The sequence below is a fragment of the Salmo salar genome, chromosome ssa14 (genome assembly GCF_905237065.1).
Source record: "Salmo salar chromosome ssa14, Ssal_v3.1, whole genome shotgun sequence".
NCBI lineage: Eukaryota > Metazoa > Chordata > Actinopteri > Salmoniformes > Salmonidae > Salmo > Salmo salar.
In genome coordinates this window covers 14,873,453-14,896,172 of record NC_059455.1, presented here as the reverse complement: position 1 = coordinate 14,896,172, position 22,720 = coordinate 14,873,453, and the positions used below count along the sequence as shown (strand labels likewise).

Below are 22,720 nucleotides of genomic sequence, written 5' to 3'. Positions count from 1 at the left end.
TAGATCTGACAAACCTATTTTTATATAACTTCAACCCATCTCTCTCTCTCCCTTCCTCTTCCACACTGTCTCTCCTCCCTCTCTCCTCCTCCAGCCATGTTTGCCATGGAGATCAATGTCCAGAAGGATCTCCGTACCGGGGAGACCCGGGTCCTGTCCACATCCACCGTCACCCCCCAGGTGCTCCAGCGGAGAGGGGTTAAAGTCTATGACGACGGCCGCAAGTCTGTCTATGCCCTGCGATCTGACGAGTCTCAGCTGGGGGATGGTTCTAACAGAGTGGACGAGCTCAGCCCTATGGAGGTGGAGGTTCTGCTCAGAGCAGCTACAGAGCAGAAGAAGTCTCAAAGCGGCCCACTGGGCCACCAAGGCCATCAGGAATCAGTGTCTGCATTCTCCACCAACTGTGGCCCACATAGCCACCAGAAGCCAACATTGCCTGCATTCTCCACCACCAGTAGATCTTGGGGCCACCACGAGTCAGTACCTACATTCTCCACCCCCCGTGGCTCTCGGGGCCACCAGGAGGTCAGCCCTATGGAGGTGGCGGAGCAGCTCCGAAAGGGTACAGTGCAGAAGATGCCTCAAAGCGGTGCTTTCCCAAAAGACCACCGGGGCCACCAGGAATCTGTGCCTGCATTCTCCAATACCTGCAGCAGGAGGGCCTCAGTCCCCAACAGACCCCAACAGAGTCATGCTAAAGTCATCTACGAAACCAATGGGAACGGGTATCAGCAAGAGTCGTATAAGCGTGATGTCCTCTCCAGGAAGGAGCTCCACTATATTGATGGAGTCCACAACTCAGAGCTGGAGAGTCTTTCCTCCTCCCCTCACATTCCAGTCCATTCTTTCATTGGCAGGCAGGATGAGGAGTACTACCAGCCAAACAACGGGTATAACCAGAATCCTTTCTCCTACGGTGTTGAGAAAGGATTCCTCACCGACGACTCCTACCATAACCCTAGAGAGAGCCAGCGAGGCGGAATGTTTTACGACTCATCAGTTGAAATGGACCAGAGGCCGTCCCCGATCTACCAGGAAGACTCGCACTTCAGTATCCTGAACACCATGGACACGTCCAAGCCTGTCACCGCCATCTTTATGGGCTACCAGACCGCGGAGGATGACAGTGGACGTGGCCTTGGCTATGAAGGATCCATCCAGGCCGAGCTTGTCGTCATTGGCGACGAGGATGGGGTGGACGAGAGTAACCCTCAGTTTAACACCTACACCGCGGATGGCTATAACAACCGGGGATACCATCACTGTCAACCTCAACAGAACTTAATCAAATACATGGGAGAGCCCACAGCTAATTTTAACTCAAACAATGCATCACCGTACACAGCATCAAGGAATTTGGTCTATCCTGGTCAACAGCCCAAAGAGTCACACTACCTGTATTCAGACGGACAGTCCGACGAGGACGGGACAGAGAAGCACTCTGCCCCAGGTATCAGAAAGATTAAAAAGATTAAAAAGAGAACAACGCCCTGCTGCACGCTCATGTAACCAACCTACAATTGCTGACACTACTGTAACTAACAAAGTTCACTTTATATGCTTTGACTGACAGCACTTTTGAGGTCTTTCATTGGCTAGTGTGTTGAACTGTGTGCTGGTTACTTGGCTTCTTGCTGCATCAGTTTCTCTTTGTCGTAGTCATTGCAACACAGACTGACCTGAAACTCTCATTCTAATCACAATTTATCACTGCATAAATACATAGTGATGTTGTGTATCCATACGAGAGCTTGTTTTAATGATTGAAATCAAACTCTGCCTTTCTCTAGTGGCTGAGAGGCATTCTGCCTCCCTCTGATGTCTGAGAGGCAGTTGTACTGTATCTTTGGTTCTCTTTTAATTATTTGTTTCAATATCTCACATGAAGGATTAACCAGAATCTCATAAGCTTGAAGAACCAATTACAAACGTCTGTCGGAGACAGACAGGTCGAGTGTCAAATGAGGTGAGCCCCTCCCCTCATACTAAAGACCTACTTGCCTGCCCTCTGGTAATTCTCACCTCTCTTCCTCATGTAGAGTACTACTCTAAGCTCTCCTTAGCACCACTTTGTTTTCCTGTTCAACTGTTCGTAGGTGTGCTGTGATGTTACGCCCCCAAGCGCAGGTTTTTCAGCTTTCGTCTTCTGTGTTGGGTGACTTTTCCGGGTAGGAATTAGCTTTTCTGCTTTTTCTTCCCTTTGTCTCCTGTCATTTGTCTCCTGCAAGGCTTAGCTACCCTGGCTAGCTCGCTGCAAGGCTAGCTATCCTACCGACTGGTTTTTCTACCTACTGGTTTTTCTACCTGGAAGGGTACAATTACTAGCTCGCTCTCTCGTTTAGCTCAGCCCACTACCGTGCCGCGTTGACTAGACCGACCATCCTAGCTTTCACTGGTTATCGGTCGAGAGCCACACTTTTGTTCATTGCAAGACCAACATAGCTTCCTTTGGCTAACATTGTGCTAACTAGCTAGGCTACTAACCCACAAGGAAAATGCTAGCTACGTTCATATTGTTAAAGGATTCGTTTCTCCGGTTAGCACTGTGCTAACTAGCTAGTCTATTAGCCCACGTGGCGAACGCTAGTTATGTTTCACTTTGTTCTAAGATTAGCCATGGAGCCAAGCAATGGTCGACGATCCCCAATCATGTGCCCTTGCAGATTAGATGGTTTATTAGTCACATGCACAGGATCGCAGATATAATCGCAAGCAGCGTGGGGGGGGGGGCTGCCTAATAGTTATTCAGCAGCCTGATAGTCTTGGGGTAGAAGCTATTAGCCAATCTGACAGTTTTTGCCATGATACTCCTATACTGCCCGCATCTGAGTGATGGAAGAGGGGAGAACAGGCCTTGGCTCGGGTGGCTGATGTCCTTGATGATCTTCTTGGCCTTCCTGCAACACCTGGTGTTGTAGGTGTCTTGGAGAGCAGGCAGTGAGCACCCAATTGTGCATTCGGCTGAGCGTATCACCCTCTGTAGAGCCTTGCGGCCGTTAGCTCTAGGCCCTCTTCCGCCCTTAGTGGGGCATCGCTGTCTGATTCCAGGGGCGCCATTCAAGGCTGTGGCCATGAGCCTTGCAGTGGTGGGGGAGAGAGCCTTGTGGCTCAACTTGACCAGCCTGCATTAACACAACCCCTCCGATATACACACAAACACACATTAGGTTGGAAAGGCTGGAGCAGAAGGCATTTAATGAAGGGGGCCTCCCTGCGAGGGGAGACCCCTCTCTCATCAACGGTTATCATATTGGATTGTGGAAGCTATTACATTGGCCTATAAGAGCAAAGGGTTACAGCCTCTGGAGGGCCTGAGGTCTCATTCCACCAGAGGTAGAGATCCAGAATTCTAAATAATATCACGGGTCTGGGTCAGAACTGATATGATCGTCGCTGGTCTCGAGTATGTGTAATTTTAACTGACTTGTCCGGAAGGGCCCATACAGATCCAAATGTGACTGTTGCAGTAGAGAGAGAAAGAAAAGTTGATGTTGTTTATGCTGCTGCTCCTGCTTTTCACCAGAGTGGAGCGTAGCGCACGTAGCTTGATGTTGGCCAATCATAAGTCATCAAAGCGGCAATAGGCTACAGTCATAGAGCCTCGCTCCATGTGTGGCAAAAGTTAGGAGATCTCTAATAAATGGAAGATGTAATTAAAATGACTGAATTAAAAGTTAAATGAGAAGGATAGGCTACAACGACCAAGAGCCAACAGACTGCTACTTAATATTCTGAATGGAGTTATTATTTTTAACAGTAGGATGAGAAAGTGCATGCACTCAGATAGCCTAGCTAGCTAACGTTAGCTAGCTTCACTAGCTTCTCCCGGTTTGATACAGTCTAAGACAGGTACCATGTAATAATGTTTGATGATAAATAACCTAGCTACGGCAGCTATTAGTCTACTATAACACGAGTCGGCTTGGTTGGTTGCTGTCCCTCATCTCTCCCTCCCTGCTCCCCATGTCACTCACTCACAGTACGGCCCACCTCTCTCCCTCCTCTTCCGCTTTATCAGCTCCGGTTAATAAAGTAGCTTAAAAAATAACTTTTGCTGCTGCTTCCCTCTCTCGAACCGGGTCTGGATCCGACCATGTCTATATGGAACAGGTCTAGTTTTCCTCGGGTCCATTTGGAACGTGTCTCTATATTTTTTAAATGCATTTATGCATAGCGGGTCTGGGTGGGAAAGCCCCAGGTCCACTTCGGAATGGGTCCAACTTTTTGGACCTCTAACCAGAGGTATGGCTACTTTTTGGGTGCTGTTCAAGGGCATCTCCTTACAGGAGATTTGCGATGCAGCTCGTTGGGCATCCATTCATAATTTGAACAGTTTCTCTCCGACAGACGTGTTTGATTGGTTCTTAGAGCTAATGAGATTCCGGTGAATCCCGCGTGATATAGCTCACTCATAATATCAGAGAACCGGGGTTACGCAAGTAGCCTTAAGTTTCCTACGTGATGCCAAAGGGTTCTTGACTGCTTGTATAATATGTAAAATATGATTTGATATTTTTTATGTTTATTCCTTTTGGGGAACAAAGATAAAATTGACTTTTTTACTGACATATTGTAAATCACTAGTGTGAATGTATATTGCAAATCAAATTACGCTCTGACTAAATAATTGTTTTGTACTAATTTAATATTAATTATTTGTATGTGTGTTTTCTAGAATCTCTTTTCTACATTACAATGTTGGTATGCCATGACTGTCCTCTGTATACTTACTGTAGTATGCATGATTGCTTGCCCCGTAACTTAAACAATAATTTATTCATTATTAGCTGGCTTACTCCTCTTGTGTAACAATGATCTGTTTGATTGTGTGAGTGCATGGGTGTGTGTGTGTGTGTGTGTGTGTGTGTGTGTGTGTGTGTGTGTGTGTGTGTGTGTGTGTGTGTGTGTGTGTGTGTGTGTGTGTGTGTGTGTGCTACTGAACTATTTTTGTGTATTTGTTCAATGTTTGCTTTATTTATCATTAATGCATGTCATCACACCGACACCACACACACACACACACACACACACAACCATGTGTCCAACAACACACCCCATGTGACAGACAGTGCTAACAACCTCTGTCATAATCGTTCTGAGCACACAGACAGACAGTGGACGGTCGTGACCTTAATGGTCTTTTACGGTCCAGACATCAATCAGATCATTAGACACGGATGTCTCCCGAACTAATAGGCTTTTGACACAACTGAGGACCTTCACCAATCTTAGCTCACTAGTCGTGTGGTTGGTTCAGACAGTCTTTTTCCTAACAACTGTGTCTGCTTGGTGAGTAGGCTATGGGAAGGTGGGTATTACCAAACTTCACAGAAAGAGCTGGGGTGCATTCAATTCTCTTCAACGTTTACTACATTGCGTGACCGTGTGGTCAATATGCCCCACCATATGGTAACTGCCCTCTGGGCCACCATAATCACAACCTGTTTTTAACTGGGCTCTTCTACCATTTCCGTTGAATTCAACGTTGCACACCGTTCTGTCGTACTGAACACAACCCTGTCCCATACTTTTGTCATGAGGTTATTTTCAGGAGTCACATTAATATAAACATAGCGCAACTAATCTGAAGTAGTCCTAACTGATGTGATATGAGGTGATATGGTAAATGTGTTTAATTTTCTTTTACATTCCCCACAGCTTCAAGTACAAGTATGGAGAAACCTGAACAGTTTGTGTAAAAATACACCATGCAAGACTCAGCAACCCCACAAGTTCCATAACAAGAGAAGAAGAAAACCAACTTTGCACAAAACATTCAACTAACCGTAAAATGCTTCTGAGATGCCATCAATAGCTAAAACCAGAGCCTTGTATTTGGATAATTCTCAATATATTTACAATATAAGGATGTGGCTAATACTGTAAGACATATGTTTACTCATAACGTTTCTTTACACAGCTGAATATATACCAATGATGTCATTTAGAGAGAAAGAAACCAGCCGGAAAGTAGACTTTTGAAATGAATCTATGATCTTAAATGTTAAAGGTTCCTGAAGATATAAGTGCCTCTGATGTTTACTGTACTCTCTAGCCTTTTATGCTGCTGTCGGCTACTCGTCAGCACTTTTGATATGCTAATAAACCTTTCTGGAGTGCCTCAATGTAATATGCCATTGAAACTGTAATAATCAATGCTAACAAAATAATTAAAAAGCAAATTGTCAGACAACTGGGTGTTTTACTGTTGTTATACTACAAAGGCAATGAAACTGAGCTTTTCTTGAGTCCCTTGATATAGGCTTTGATTTAAATAGGATGTGGTTATGTGACATTAACTTTAAGCATAAGGGATGACGCTCCTCGTATATATGTCAATATCCATTTTAAAATACTGTACAGAAATCTAGAATGGCTATTAGTACCCCACTGTCTCTTACTGAGCAATATATTTATCTTCACTGACCTTATATAGGAAAGATAAAATGTGACGCTAGAGAAAATCCATATTCAGGACATTTTGTGACTCTTCTACCATTCAAAATCCCTGACAGCAGTAGCTCAGCTAGCTGTGTAGGAGGCTGTGTGGGGGAGTAGCTAACAGCTAGCTGTGTAGGAGGCTGTGTGGGGAAGTCTTTGTATTCATCCCAGCTGTTGGTGACATGCCTGTAACACCACATCAAATAGTATGTGTGTGTGTGTGTGTGTAACAACTGTCACCAAAACTGCTGTCTTGTGATTGGCTGATTCCCACGTACCCGATTTGTGATTTGTGTCGCTGCCTGCCGCTGTGGCGTGTGTGTGTGTGTGTGTGTGTGTGTGTGTGTGTGTGTGTGTGTGTGTGTGTGTGTGTCAGACATATACAGACATGCACACTCCACTTCATCACTCCACCACTGGACCAGCCCAAACCCGGATCACCGTGGAAACACCCGGAGAGGTAAGTGAGCAGCAGCACAACACTCACTTTGTATCTATGACGTTTGGTCATGACCTAGTTATTCAGCATCAGGCTGAGAATCATTACAGGCACTTTAGAGACAGTGACCAAAGTAGGAAGTTCATTAAATTGCTTTGCACTTTGCACAGTTTTGTAGAAATTATTAACCGTTCAGAGTATTGAGTAAATACTGCTGCCGCAGTGTTCTGAAAGGCAAAAAGAGTGATAAAGATTGATAGAGACAAAGAGAAATAGGGAAAGAGAGAAAAATGAAAGATACAAAGAGACCAAATGAGAGAGAAAGAGAGGGAGAGAGCTATGCTTAAACATAAATAACTTGCGTCATTGATATTTGGTAGATTCTGATCGTGTAGCTTCAGTGTGTGGGTGAAGTGGATAGAAACAAAGCTCTGCTCCAGTGAGCCAGCTGAGTTTAGGAGAAAATACAAGAGGGTGGATTAAACTGTACAAACAGTCACAGCAGCACTGCGCTTTCCTGCACACACTGGAGAGGTTGTCAAGTGTACCACTGGTTTAAGACTGTGAGGAGTTTATTTTTTAATTATTATTTATTCGTTTCATAGGTTTTATTTCTGGATGGAGGGCTGAGCCAAGTTGTTGTGATGTTGAGGAAGAGCTTTTGAAAGCTACTCTGACATACAGTTTCAGGTATTTTGCACAGCTGGAATGCCACCTGGAACCCAAGTTTAGGTCCAAGGTCCAAGTTTATGGCCATTCACATTACAAAAGATAGGGATATATAAGGGGTATATCATTTGAACCAATTTGGGCAAATAGAACTAACTGTGTGTTGTATAGAGTTTTTGTATTTGAATGTATGTGATAGATATGGTGGTTTGGGGGGTTATCTTCTGTATGTATGTGATAGATATGGTGGTTTGGGGGGTTATCTTCTGTATGTATGTGGTAGATATGGTGGTTTTGGGGGTTAACTTCTGTATGTATGTGGTAGATATGGTGGCTTTGGGGGTTATCTTCTTATTTTAATTCATTAACACCTTTAATGCCTCGTTTATCACAAAGTGAACAATTGATCCCAAACATTGGGCACAGAAGAGAATCCACCTTACTTAAAAATCCATAATGTACCCAGATTTGAATGGCTGTGTCTTAAATACATGTCATCACCCAAGGCTTCACTGGTGCCCCTCAGCTCTGGTTTATCTTTGAAACAGCTGACACGGATTTCTCCTGGAAAGGTTTACAGATGTTCTAATTCTCCACTTGTAGCTACATCATATTAATACTACAATCCAGACAGCCCGAGACATGGTCAGAGGAACGAAATGTATGGACAAAACCAGACAGAGATGGGTCTCTCTCACATTTCAGAGAAAGAGTGTAGATAATGTATAACATGTTGTCAGCTAAAGGTAGAAGACGAAGGACCACAATAAATAATCAATCAGTGAACTAATGATTCAGAGAGCAACAGTGACCTTGGTCATGAAAATCGACAGCGTTTCAAAAAGTGCGTGGGCAAAATCAAACACTCAATAGCTGGTCCCTGAAAGAGATGGAGCCTGGGGGCGATAGCTAGACGCTGCAGAAGTCGATGCATGCGCACCCAACGTATCTATGTGAATGGGGACTGGGGAGGATGCTATGAGAGAAGAGCCGGGGTCGCGTGTGATTCAATGCATTTCAGTGGCGTTTATGCCAATACTTATCGCGTCTGCTCTAGTTAACTTCAGACAAGTTTGCCATGCAGATCGATAATTCCAACCGAGACCCACCACACACACCCACAGAAACGCAAATATGTTCACTCTCCAAATCAAACCTGAATTACTCGCGACGGGTGGCCGCATGGTTGAGTTCTCCACTTGTCAGTGTAGTTCAAATAATATGTAGGCGCCTGGGTAAATTGGAGATGATATCCTTCTGGTTGCTCTGTTGGAGACTGCTGGTAGGTACCAGATATTTTATGCTATCCATATGCTGCATCTTTTCGCCACGGACAGCTTTTTTTTATTGGCAGCATGCGCAAGGGTTGGATGAGTACATAAACCGCATGGATTTTGCTCGGCTAGGGTATGCAACGTGAGATTTTATCTTTCACGATTCTGGGAATTTGCCTGCATTTACTATCTATTTACATTCCCGTTGCAGAATGGTTGAAATGTCTGTAGTTTGCGCAGTGTGACTTTTGGAGCTGACATCCTAACTATTCTTGGTACTCAGCCATATGACAGGTGGTTTGCCTTTATGAAGAAGAAAATAGTAACTTTACATTAAGTTATTTTACACGTGTATTATCAGAAAAGCATTCATTATGATAAAGATATTTTCTTTCACATCCTATCACTGCAAATGATGGTTCTTTTTCCCGTTGGTTGAGTATCCTAGGAAAATTGTAAACAGGTCATTCAGAGTATGGCTTAAGTGAGAGGATGTTGGGGGGGGATCTATTTATACTCAACAATCAAGTCATCTTTTAGTTGTATTTTCAACCCCCCACATAACAGGATAACTGGGGGATGTCATCTTGCTGTAACCTGTTGATGTCATCTTTGTTGTGTCTGCAGATAATCAAAGGCTGTGCAGAGAGAAGACTCCATTTTCCTATCTGTTGCAATGTGTAGCCTACAGGTTCATACCATGGGCCTTGTGGTCATGATATAACAGTACACATGACATAGACACACAAAGATACATGACTGTTGCCAGCCCTAGGCCTGTTGTAATTTGACCGACTGCAAAACACCAAAATAACCATGATTTCCTCCTCGTTGCATTTTTTCGGCCATACTGTACAACATTCATAATTATTAATGGCTATTCAGTCAAATGTACATTTATTGATGGTGTGTGTATAGTTTAGGCTATGCTACTTTTCAACACCCATCCCTGCTATATCTTTCCAGATAAATCTGGTCCATCTGTGAAATCAAGGCATTACGGTTATGGCAGAGAGCTGAACATTTAACACTACCATATGTACATGTCATTTGACCCAGAGGATGAAAGATACAAAAAAGCATCTCTTATTATGTACAATCTGTCCCCAGGAGGGCTTGGATGTTCATATCAGCAAGTTTCTAGGCAACCGTTCCAAAGCTATATTTATATACAGTATGTTGGCTCATGAATATGAGATTCACATCAAGTGGACTTGATCTCCAACCATAAAGCAGTCAGAGACACCAGTAGATGTGCTTGACAGAAATTAGGGAGGAACAGCATGTACTGTATGATGGTGCACTGAAGATTGGAGAAGCAAAACTACGGCAAGTTGAGAGCTTCCCACTGGAAACTGTACAGGCAAAGTAACCACTCCAACGATCGGCTATAAGATTGATAGCGCATTATGGATAAATGACTGTTACAGGTTGAATCCAGGTCTTAGTACAGGGTTGTGGATTGAGGCTGGGCTGGATGCCCCGAGGGCTCGAATGTACTGATTCCCTGTTCTGCAGTACCAGGACCCAATGTTCAAACGCTATGGGGAACACAACCCGAAATGGTGGGGGCGAGGTATTTAGACCATACATAATGCATCCAATTTGTTCTTTCAGATGGGTTTATCTGCCAAACACCATTACAGTCACAGTACACAGGTCCACATGTCCGCAAACAAACACGCACACACACACACAACGCTTTAATTGTACGTATTTTTTTCTCTCCAGATAAAGCCACAGTTGAATCTTTGCATATATGTGGTCTCCAAGCTTTCACATAACTTAGGCAATATACACGCTACGCAGCTTGACTTGAAAAATAATTGCTGTCAACTGGTGGATAGTAGCCTATGCCAACTTCAATGGTGTGAATTGGCAGTATTGGTGTGTGGGTGTATTCACTGTGCAGTACATGTCGTCTTAGGAATATGTACTGTATGTTGGTTAGGACTATCGTGTGGGGGTTTTCTGTGTAGGCTGAATTGTGTGTATGTGCTTTACATCCCCTCATCAAGAAGTCAGTTTCAATCACATGTAAACTGAAATTAAGGGTCACAGAAAATGGTCTGGTTACCATATTTCATAGCATGCATGTTTTGCATGAAAACCTCATCCAAATGTCAATCTAAAGACAGCAGCATATTCTTTGACATCCACATGTTATCCCTGCAGAATCACATGCTTGGCTGGGAAACTAAGGAAATCATGCTAATTCTAACCCACTTAGAGCGATGCCATGCTCAGTTTGCAGCATGTCTCATCATGACTTATGCTATCAAAAGATTTCCTCCCACCCTCGGTGAGCACCAGCGTGAAGACGATGCTTTGATGAAATGAAAGTGGTATGGTGAAACTCTGGTGTGTCATATCACAGAGAACCAAAGTCTTAACCTGTTAACCAATTACGAATTGTAGGTGTTATACTACCTATAAGGAGAAATGATCTTTGAAGAGTTTACATCCAAAACGCTATATCCACCAATCAGAAGTGTATGTTTATAGGTACCTTTATGTGTGTGCAAAATATTACTACCCACTGGTTGAATCAATGTTGTTTCCACGTAATGTTGATGAAATTATGTTGAACCAACATGGAATAGACGTTGAATTGACGTTTGTGCCCAGTGGGTGTCCCTAGTTTTTTTATTCATAGCTTTTCGATGTGCATTACAATTGGTTTTGTAGCAAAACGCTATATATATATATATATATATATATATATATATATATATATACTGCTCAAAAAAATAAAGGGAACACTTAAACAACACAATGTAACTCCAAGTCAATAACAATTCTGTGAAATCAAACTGTCCACTTAGGAAGCAACACTGATTGACAATAAATTTCACATGCTGTTGTGCAAATGGAATAGACAACAGGTGGAAATTATAGGCAATTAGCAAGTCACCCCCAATAAAGGAGTGGTTCTGCAGGTGGTAAGCACAGACCACTTCTCAGTTCCTATGCTTCCTGGCTGATGTTTTGGTCACTTTTGAATGCTGGCGGTGCTTTCACTCTAGTGATAGCATGAGACGGAGTCTACAACCCACACAAGTGGCTCAGGTAGTGCAGCTCATCCAGGATGGCACATCAATGCGAGCTGTGGCAAGAAGGTTTGCTGTGTCTGTCAGCGTAGTGTCCAGAGCACGGAGGCGCTACCAGGAGACAGGCCAGTACATCAGGAGACGTGGAGGAGGCCGTAGGAGGGCAACAACCCAGCAGCAGGACCGCTACCTCCACCTTTGTGCAAGGAGGAACAGGAGGAGCACTGCCAGAGCCCTGCAAAATGACCTCCAGCAGGCCACAAATGTGCATGTGTCTGCTCAAACGGTCAGAAACAGACTCCATGAGGGTGGTATGAGAGCCCGACGTCCACAGGTTGGGGTTGTGCTTACAGCCCAACACCGTGCAGGACGTTTGGCATTTGCCAGAGAACACCAAGATTGGCAAATTCGCCACTGGCGCCCTGTGCTCTTCACAGATGAAAGCAGGTTCACACTGAGCACATGTGACAGACGTGACAGAGTCTGGAGACGCCGTGGAGAATGTTCTGCTGCCTGCAACATCCTCCAGCATGACCGGTTTGGCGGTGGGTCAGTCATGGTGTGGGGTGGCATTTCTTTGGGGGGCCGCACAGCCCTCCATGTGCTCACCAGAGGTAGCCTGACTGCCATTAGGTACCGAGATGAGATCCTCAGACCCCTTGTGAGACCATATGCTGGTGCGGTTGGCCCTGGGTTCCTCCTAATGCAAGACAATGCTAGACCTCATGTGGCTGGAGTGTGTCAGCAGTTCCTGCAAGAGGAAGGCATTGATGCTATGGACTGGCCTGCCCGTTCCCCAGACCTGAATCCAATTGAGCACATCTGGGACATCATGTCTCGCTCCATCCACCAACGCCAAGTTGCACCACAGACTGTCCAGGAGTTGGCGGATGCTTTAGTCCAGGTCTGGGAGGAGATCCCTCAGGAGACCATCCGCCACCTCATCAGGAGCATGCCCAGACATTGTAGGGAGGTCATACAGGCACGTGGAGGCCACACACACTACTGAGCCTCATTTTGACTTGTTTTAAGGACATTACATCAAAGTTGGATCAGCCTGTAATGTGGTTTTCCACTTTAATTTTGAGTGTGACTCCAAATCCAGACCTCCATGGGTTGATAAATTGGATTTCCATTGATTATTTTTGTGTGATTTTGTTGTCAGCACATTCAACTATGTAAAGAAAAAAGTATTTAATAAGATTATTTCTTTCATTCAGATCTAGGATGTATTGTTTAAGTGTTCCCTTTATTTTTTTGAGCAGTATATATATATATACACACACACATTGTTTAGCTGGAATGAAATATTCATATACTGTATATTTAACGTAAATTCAACACATAAATCTAGCCTCATGTTTGGTTAGAAGTTAGGGATCCTCCCAAATGGCACCCTATTCCAAATATAGTGCACTACTTTTGACCAGAACCCAGATCTCATAATATTTATGTCTCAAATGTATCAGCTGTACAGTTTGTTTTTAAATAAAAACGTCAATTATTTGTCACATTTGTGACCGACCACCTTGATTCGGGCTTAAGTAGCAACATTTGAAATTGTGTTTTTTATATTGGTTAAAAGCAGAGACATAGAGCTACAAAATGGTATATCACACACAGCATTTTTGAGGAACAACGGTAAAGTAATTCTGCTTTGAAAGTTGATAAACTTATAACCCCACTTTTGAGAAAATCGCCCTTGAATGTTTTGGTACACCTACTGGCGTGCTCTTTGTCTACACCCATTCAGCATTGTTCACACCCTCTTAAACCAGCCCCATCCATCTCTTTAAGGATTCACATGTGAGGTCATGGGCTAAACAGTGAGTAATGTAGTAAAGATTAAAACTAAAAGTGGTAAAAGTAGTAGTACAAAGTACAAATTCCAGGTAAACAGAAAGTATCCAGATAAAAATATTTTATAAATATTAGATGACGCTTACCCAGACACACTTGTCTAAATTCATGGGTCATGTGAAAGAAATTCTATAACCCAGAGACAGATCTTCCTAAGTGGATAGGTGTCTACAGAAGGTGTAAACGGTGCAGCGAAATGGTTATTTGCATATTAGCATATATAGATAGTTTCAATATAAAGAAAAAAATAAGTGTCCGTGCCAGTAGAGACAGAACAAAATAATATGCAGTATGTAAAAGAACAATATCAATAACGATATCAGTGATACTGGTGATAGACGGGGTAGTTATATACATACAATCAGGGGTAAAGTGGCTGAGCAGCAGGATAACAAAATAAATAGTAGGAGCAAGGTATGGCGTGTGTGTTAGGAGAGAGTCATGTGAATAGAGGCACTGCAGATAGTGTTGATGACTGGGAACTCGCCCTCAGTGATGAACTGGTCTGTCCAAACCACACATGAACAAGGGAATCTATATTTGGAGAGCCTGTTTCAAAAATATGTTTGTCAAGCTGTGTCCAGTCCAGGTGGTGCTTGTACAGGCAGACCATCTATGGGAGGAAGGATGTCAGCATTGCACAGCAGCTAAAACCTGGTCCCGACTGAGTCCGAACGCTCCTTGGCGACAACACCAGGCTCCAGAGCATCGAAGCTGTAAAACAGAAAATAACAAAACAAATTGAGAAGACATTACAACCTTGCATAACACCAATTCAAGTTTAGATAACAAGAATAACCTCATACAATGCAGCGAAAATGATATTCACCTGAAGTGCTGGTACTGCTTGATCTGTGGCAGCGGCCTGCAGTGCAGAGTCAGGTGTTGTTGCCAGCCATAGCTTTCCACCAGCACCTTACCATCCTCCAGTCCAACCAGCTGTGGGACGTTGACCCCTGTCACGGTGCTGTCTTTCACAATCCCTGTCCTGGGATTAGTGCTTGAGATGTGGAGCAGCAATTTTCTCCACAGATTCCTGAAGGAAGACAGCCCGTGTATACGTACCTCTGGAAAAATACACAAATAATGTGAGATCAATAAAAGTAGTGCCAATCATGTTGGAGGTCAACTAAATAATGAAATATGTTGTTTATGCTTTACATACCAAGTGTTGTCATCGATTCCTTGTAGAGACGCCACACCGCTGCTTTTGTCACATGGGATGGCAGCAGCTTTCCACCAAAGTGTTTGTGTCCTGGGTGGTGTTCTGGAAATAATATTGCATTATCCTCTGCATAGTTGTTGAAGTTCACATCTCGCTGCAAGTCCTCATGCTTCAGGTGTAACCTGTGCTTGCTTGGGCAAACTCTTTTTGATGGGATGCATTAGACCATTCTCCTTGTATGACTGGTGGAGGAGTGTCAGGCGTGTTCTACTGAAGCTGAAAGACAAATTCCAGATACAAATATTTTAGCATTATTATACAATAGATGGCCTTAGTCACCGCCAGACACAACTGGCTAACTTGATGGGTCATGTAATCATCTGGTGAAGTGGAGTCTTTTGTTTAGACATGTAGCTACCTAGCAAAACAATGAACTATAAACCCAACCCATAGAGTACTAGCAATACAAACCGATTGTTATAGCTAGCTAATAGCTAACATTAGGCTATAAGTAGTAATGTAATTGGCTTTCTGAGATATTACTACACAGATACACATAATGTTAGCTAGAGAGCCAGCCACCTAACGTTACATAGCTAGCTAATAGTGAGCTTTAACTTGCAATGAAAACAACTTAGACAAAATTAGAAACGTATAATATCTGAAACTGTAGCTAGACCCTTACCCGTATACATGGATGAACGCTTCACGGCAGACTGCAACCACCTTCATTAAATAAGACGTCCTGTGTCATTTGTTTTGTTTATACAGCTTGCTTGGCTCGTTGTGTCAAGTCACTCTGGTTCACACTGACCGTGTGCAATGCCATAACAATCGTCCTCCTGAAAGTAGTCCATCATAACTTTTTCCCACTGACCTTTGTCGATAGCGCCTGATAAATTCAGGACAGCAATGTTATTGAGCGCACATTCGCAGTTCTCCATGGCTAACGTTATAACTTTCGAAAGAAAACTGCAGTAGAAAGGATTACACATAACGAGCAGCTCATTTTATAGACAGAAGATGCTACACGGCAGACCAATCCGAAACTCATCTCTCAGCATGTCCCGCTCATTCATTATCTCTGCCAATCATGGCTAGCGGGAAGGTTCCTGTCTTTCTCTGTGGCTAAACCAACTAGGCTCCTAATTTAACAACTTTATTCATATTTACAGATGACATACAACTTTGTAATTTAGGCACATGAAAGTTAAAATGTTCCAGAAGGCATTTCTGCCCCAAAAAAAACACATTTTGATAAAAACATTTAAATAAACGTTCAAATGCCTCCTGTGAAGTCTTGACTTGCGACATATGCCTAGTTTCCTGGAACGAGTCACATTTGACAGTTATCTTCTCTAGGGCCGGCGGGACGAAATCGTCCCACCTACGTAACAGCCAGTGGAATCCTGTGGCGCGTTATTCAAATACCTTAGAAATGCTATTACTTCAATTTCTCAAACATATGACTATTTTACACCATTTTAAAGACAAGACTCTCGTTAATCTAACCACACTGTCCGATTTCAAAAAGGCTTTACAACGAAAGCAAAACATTAGATTATGTCAGCAGAGTACCCAGCCAGAAATAATCAGACACCCATTTTTCAAGCTAGCATATAATGTCACAAAAACCCAGAAGACAGCTAAATGCAGCACTAACCTTTGATGATCTTCATCAGATGACACACCAAGGACATTATGTTATACAATACATGCATGTTTTGTTCAATCAAGTTCATATTTATATCAAAAACCAGCTTTTTACATTAGCATGTGACGTTCAGAACTAGCATACCCCCCCGCCAACTTCCGGTGAATTTACTAAATTACTCACGATAAACGTTCACAAAAAGCATAACAATTATTTTAAGAATTATAGACACAGAACTCCTCTATGCACTCGATATGTCCGATTTTAAAATAGCTTTTCGGTGAAAGCACATTTTGCAGTATTCTAAGTAGATAACCCAGCATCACAGGGCTAGCTATTTAGACACCCAGCAAGTTTAGCACTCACCAAAGTCAGATTTACTATAAGAAAAATGTTATTACCTTTGGTGTTCTTCGTCAGAATGCACTCCCAGGACTTCTACTTCAATAACAAATGTTGGTTTGGTCCCAAATAATCCATCGTTATATCCAAATAGCGGCGTTTTGTTCGTGCGTTCAAGACACTATCCGAAAGGGTAAAGAAGGGTGACGAGCATGGCGCATTTCGTGACCAATTTTTTTTTTATATTCCATTACCGTACTTCGAAGCATGTCAACCGCTGTTTAAAATCAATTTTTATGCAATTTTTCTCATAAAAAAGCGATAATATTCCGACCGGGAATCTACATTTAGGTAAACAGACGAAAGAAAATAAAGCATGGGGTCGACTCGGGCACGCGCCTAAGCCCATAGTACTCTGATCGGCCACTTGCCAAAAGCGATAATGTGTTTCAGCCAGAGGCTGCCTCGATATCATTCAGCTTTTTCCCGGGCTCTGAGAGCCTATGGGAGCCGTAGGAAGTGTCAAGTTATAGCAAAGATCCTCAGTCTTCAATAAAAAGAGCCAAGATGAACAACAACTTGTCAGACAGGCCACTTCCCATATAGAATCCTCTCAGATTTTGGCCTGCCAAATGAGTTCTGTTATACTCACAGACACCATTCAAACAGTTTTAGAAACTTTAGGGTGTTTTCTATCCAAATCAAACAATTATATGCATATTCTAGTTACTGGGCAGGAGTAGTAACCAGATTAAATCGGGTACATTTTTTATCCGGCCGTGCAAATACTGCCCCATATCCCCAACAGGTTATGGTAGAAATTACAAGATTGTTATAATGCTGTTATTGCATCAAATGGTTGTTTTATGCAACAGAATAAGGGGTTGTTAGAATGCTCATCTGTGTGTGTTCTACTGAGGATGGGCCTCTAGAAGATTTACGATGTCTTTGGGTGATACTGCATTCCAGAGCATGAGTTAATGTTTCTGTACTGGGGTATCAGGGGGCGATGGCTCCAGTATGGAGTTAGGGGACCAGACCCTGGTCTCTACACAATGAGAACTGTTTTTACAGCAGATACTGTCTGCTGTGACTTTTAAATATCTTTCATACAAATCTTAACCTTGTGACCCATTCCATACATCTGTTGTTTGTCATGTAGACTGAAGTAGGGTGGACTTCGCTATAAAATGCTGTGGCTTGAACCAGCTCATTGAGTTTGCAGTGATCACCTCCAGTTGATTGTTTTGAAGAAATCTAAAAGTCTCTCCTTTTGATTATAATGATTCCACCACATAGTGTAAAACCTTGCAGTGACACTTTTCTCTGAGAGTGAGGTGGATATATCGTGTTTTGCAACAAAATGTGATCGTTTGTCTCTCTGAAATGAAACCATCTACTCATAGGTTTCAAACAAATTCATGTCTGTCATTTAACAACCCCGTGTCATGATAGATGGGGAAAAACAATCTATTTAATAAGTTCTTTAAACAAAAAAAGGTTAATTTACCAACATTTCTGAAAATTGATATATAGCGTTTTAGGAATTAAATTCTTACACTTTTACACCGAACCGAGGGTACTGGCTGGTATAGGGGTTCTTATTCTTTAGTTAAATAAAGGTTAAAAAAATAATAATTTAAAACATTCTTAATTTGAGATGTAATATGTAAAGAATTCCACTCACCACCACACATCAAAAAGAGCCATTGAAGGAAGAAAACTGATAGAAATACCTCATACCAAGAAAGGTTAGTTAATGTATTCATACAAGTCATGTTGTGTGTCCCTCTTGTTCTCCTCTGATAATCTTTTATTTGGCTTCCATAGAGAGCCACAGCTGGAGTGAAGACGATAAAGGGGAATGAAGTGATTGAGGGCTGCAGTGCTTGCGACACTCCACAAGAGAAAGAAAAAGAACAAGAATCCCACTCTGGGGCCATAGCCATGGAGACCAGCCAGCTTTCAGAGTTGGCGAACCTAACAGACTATAAAATGGATTCTGGGGAAACAGAGGACCAGAGACGCCTGCTTAGCGAAAGCGAGGAAGAATGTGACCGAGAACCTTTCGCAGAATACAGAGGAACAAAAGAGAACATAAAACCGTCAGAGGATGAACCAGACGAAGATGATGAAAGTGGTGAGGTGAACAGAGAGGAGGAGACTCACAACTTTGAGACAGGGCAAAATGACTTCAGTCTAACAGAGTTACTCAACTCCTCAAGTATATTTGGTAGTGAACCCATTTGTAAGGTGGAAGACCTGCTTGCACAAGGTCACCTGGGCAACTCTTCTCCATCAGAAGTGACGGTGACACAAGAGTCCATCTTGGAGCAGCGCATCCGAGAGGAGGTCTCCTCAGACGTCTCAACAGGGTCCTGTCACGACCTTGACCGAGATGACCTGAGTGACTGTCTCCAGGTAGAAATGGCCATCTTGTCATCAGATAGCGAGGCTGACGACCAGTGGAGGTCCACTTTTGCCTCTACAGTCAACAAGGAGGAAGGTTGTGATGGAAATGCTCAAGAGGCCCTCGAGGAGGACAGAGCCGCAGGAGAGGCAGAGAAGGGGGCCAAGGGTGAAACTGGAGATAGTACTCACATTCTTGAACAACCTGATTGCCCAACAGAATGTGAGATCCAAGACCAAGTTATGTCCTCTGGCAAGTTCCAGGGCTTATCCAAAATTCCAGAGGATGAAGAAGAGGTCAGCCAAGGCAGGACTCGCAAAGTGAGTCGTTCTACATCTGCAAGCTCTTCTGCAAACTCTGACCCCGACAAGAAGGTTCCTCAAGACTACTGTGTGATACAAGAAATGAAGAGCAAGAACATTAGTACAGAGCATGTGGACTTCCAGGGGGCTCGGAAGCAGTGGCGCCAAATGGAGGAGCAGACCCAAGGAGAGGTCCAGGTCCACCAGCCCACTGTCAGACAGCAGGGGATGTGCCAGGGAGGTCACAGCGCCATGTACACACCTGTCAGGAACATTGACCGACCCAGGAGGGACCCCGAAATTGACAGCCTTGCCCTTGGTGACTTTCAACACACTCAGTTCAGCCCATGTTCAGAAGACTCAGGTCTGGATGACTTCAGCTACAGGTCCCTTTACGAGGACTCAGACAACCCTGTCGAAAGAGAGATACGACAGACCATAGAGCGTGAGGAGAACTTCAGGCGTGAGAGAGAGATTGCCAAACAGGGTCAAGCTGGAGAATCATCTGCACATTCCAAAACCCGACCAACTACTCTCTACCCCGGCAAGTATGGCAAAGGTCTTTGCCATGAGGTGGAAGAGAAACGGAAGATGTTTGAGTCTAGTGATCCCGGATGCAGGCCTTTGAGGTCTCCCAACGCAAAGACCCCAACCGTCTCCATATCCACCTCCCCATCGCCCACACCAAGGGGTGCAACCTATCATGAGATGACCGCCCAAAATGTTATCATCCTGGATCCGGACTCCTACCCCACCAGCCCGAGGCACCGCACCCGGGGATCCTTGCTATGTCCGGGGCCCAGCAGGTACAGTGAGTGGCCCTTGGAGACGTCAGCCAATGTCATCATTTTGGAGACGTCCAACCTGATTATCCGGAGTGCCTCCGAGTTCTGCCTGAGCTCGGCCTCCTGCCAGGAGACCCAGGAGAGCACATTTGTCAACAACCCCTTCTTCAAGCTGCGCTCGCGGAGCTCCATGTCCCTGGTGGACCAGGAGATTAAGATGGTGAAGCAGAGGGAAGAGGAGTGGAGGAGGCAGAAGAGCCAGATGCAGACCAGGGAGAAGTACGACACCGTCCTGGTGTCCCCCAACCTCCTTGATAACCTGAGCTTTGATAAAGCAGGTATGTGTTGATTAACGATGATGTGTAACCTTTGTGAAATGGCTAACTAGTTAGCCGGGTGCGCACTAATAGCGTTTCATTCGGAAACGTCACTCGCTCGGAGACCTTGAAGTAGTTGTTTCCCTTGCTCTGCAAGGGCCGCAGCGTTTGTGGAGCGATGGGAAGGTGCTTTGAGGGTGACTTGTGTGCAGAGGGTCCCTGGTTCAAGCCCAGGTATGGGCGAGGAGAGGGACGGAAGCAAAACGGTTCCATTGATGCTGTTGACCAGGATCACTGGTTGCTGCGGAAAAGGTCACAAGGGGGTTGAGTGTAACCGGTGTGAAATGTCTAGCTAGTTAGCAGGGTGCGCACTAATAGCGTTTCATTCGGTGACGTCACTCGCTGAGACCTTGAAGTTGTTTCCCTTGCTCTGTAAGGGCCACTGCTTTTATGGAGCGATATATAACAATGCTCCGAGTTTGACTGTTGTCGATGTGTGCCTAGGGTCCCTGGTTCGAGCCCAGGTAGGGGCGAGGAGAGGGATGGAAGGAACACTGTTACACGTGGTCATTATGGAAAAGAGTTGTTTTCATTGTATCATTAGTGGTATTTTTCTGACTCAACAGCTGATCTTTTCATCTTACCTGCCTTAGACTTATAGCATACCCTGAGCTTCTCATTCCCAATTAGTCCAAATGTATGATATAGGTCTCTAAGCATATGAATATGAGTATTAATTGTTTCTCTTTTTCAGAAGTGCCACTGAAATGTGTATCTTCCCCTTCATCACCATCAAGGACTCGAAAGCTGGACCGCTCCACCCTGTCATGTGACCATAGGGTATGTTTCCCATCTCCTCCAATAATAATTAAGATGAACAGAATGTGTAAAGAACAGATGCTAGCCTAGTCACCTGAAAATGTGTGCGCTTTGTCAATTCCCCTGTGCTGTGCATTGTCATGTCAAATTGCCAAACATGACCAGGCTAGAAAAATGCTTCTTTGTCATCTGAATGCCTCACTACATAACATTGCATGTGCTCATGTTCAAGTCTGTTCATTACATTTTCCGATAACATTTTGCCATTAACCATTTTAATCATCCATTTTCACCTTGAAACTGGATGCAGTTTTACAGGTGAAACTCTTTCCCCCAGTTCCCAGAATCACTATCCCCAGGACCAAGGAAAAAGAATGCCATGGCTCAGAGATGGGAGGCAGGACTGTGTGTCAACCATGAACAAGAGTGAAGAACATCAAACCAGAATAATACCGTTCCATACTACAGATGCCAATGTCCTGAAATTTTCTAGATGTTTTCCAGTTCTGCTATTGACACAGCTTGAATATATATTTACCGGTACTGTAGCTTTAAAAGTTGTGAAACAAAAATATGTAAATGAAATTGTAAGAGATGCCACATTTTAAAACGAACATAGATGGACTACCAGATGCTTTTTGAATGTGATGAGTACGTTATATTGTCCGGTTAAGATTTACATTTTTTTTAAGTACTGTGTTGGTTATACAAAAAATATATTTATTGCATTTTTGTATTGTATTTTCTTCTAAACAGACTTTAAATTAAAATGCTATATGAGAAATGTGGCATTAAAGCTGTAGACTTCCAAAAAAAACAAAACCGATCGCTGGTAAATGTATATTATGACTACCTGCATAATTAACTTAATTCAAAGTGTTTAATGATAGCCACTTATAGGATCTTCGAAGCTTGACCCGTCATTCCCATTTTGAGATGCCTTTTCAATTATTACTTCAAAAAATCCTTCACAATGTGATATTGGGTTGCAGTTGGTCTAGTATTACTTGCTAGACTAGGACAATACTCAGAGCGGAAAACTTTAAATGGCATTCTTTATTATTTTAAGTGTTATGTTGTTTCATGTAGAATTTGTTATTCTCAATTGAAAATGCTGCACCAAAATAAAGTTGGATTGACATTAAGGACAATAGTCTGTTTCCTCCTGTTACCTAGAAATGTGTGTGCCT

General features: G+C 43.4%; 2 protein-coding genes across 5 annotated transcripts in view; both read left to right on the top strand.

The window, feature by feature from the left end:
• The window catches only part of palmda (palmdelphin a), a 32,380-nt gene extending 26,184 nt beyond the window's left edge, over positions 1–6,196 (top strand). Inside the window, exons 8-10 of one of the 2 annotated variants that reach the window (XR_001320417.2) lie at positions 95–1,453; positions 1,892–1,969; positions 5,662–6,196. Coding sequence is in view for 1 of the 2 variants with exons in the window: in XM_014139695.2 (XP_013995170.1) it covers positions 95–1,453; positions 5,662–5,702 (1,400 nt within the window). In the remaining variant the exon portion in view is untranslated. The remainder of the gene's footprint in view (positions 1–94; positions 1,454–1,891; positions 1,970–5,661) is intronic. The other variant, XM_014139695.2, reaches the window with a different exon arrangement.
• A 582-nt stretch (positions 6,197–6,778) lies between these two features.
• On the top strand, positions 6,779–22,675 carry LOC106568901 (uncharacterized). 3 transcript variants are annotated; one of them, XM_014139694.2, is made up of 4 exons: positions 6,779–6,904; positions 18,728–20,732; positions 21,466–21,551; positions 21,868–22,675. In XM_014139694.2, the coding sequence occupies exons 1-4, from the start codon at positions 6,833–6,835 to the stop codon at positions 21,958–21,960; spliced, it is 2,256 nt and encodes a 751-aa protein (XP_013995169.1). In that variant the 5' UTR covers positions 6,779–6,832; the 3' UTR covers positions 21,961–22,675. The 3 variants fall into 3 exon arrangements, with proteins under 3 accessions (XP_013995169.1, XP_013995167.1, XP_013995168.1); XM_014139692.2 differs by lacking the exon at positions 6,779–6,904 and adding an exon at positions 8,457–8,834; XM_014139693.2 differs by lacking the exon at positions 6,779–6,904 and adding an exon at positions 8,457–8,834 and having other exon boundaries at positions 21,841–22,675.
• Positions 22,676–22,720: the final 45 nt, after the last annotated feature.

Coding starts and splice junctions, on each gene's coding strand:
- LOC106568901 (XM_014139692.2), top strand. CDS start 8,631: ATGCAGATCGATAATTCCAACCGAGACCCACCACACACACCCACAGAA. Junction 8,835..18,727: donor TGCTCTGTTGGAGACTGCTG/GTAGGTACCAGA, acceptor TGGCTTCCATAG/AGAGCCACAGCTGGAGTGAA. Junction 20,733..21,465: donor CCTGAGCTTTGATAAAGCAG/GTATGTGTTGAT, acceptor TCTCTTTTTCAG/AAGTGCCACTGAAATGTGTA.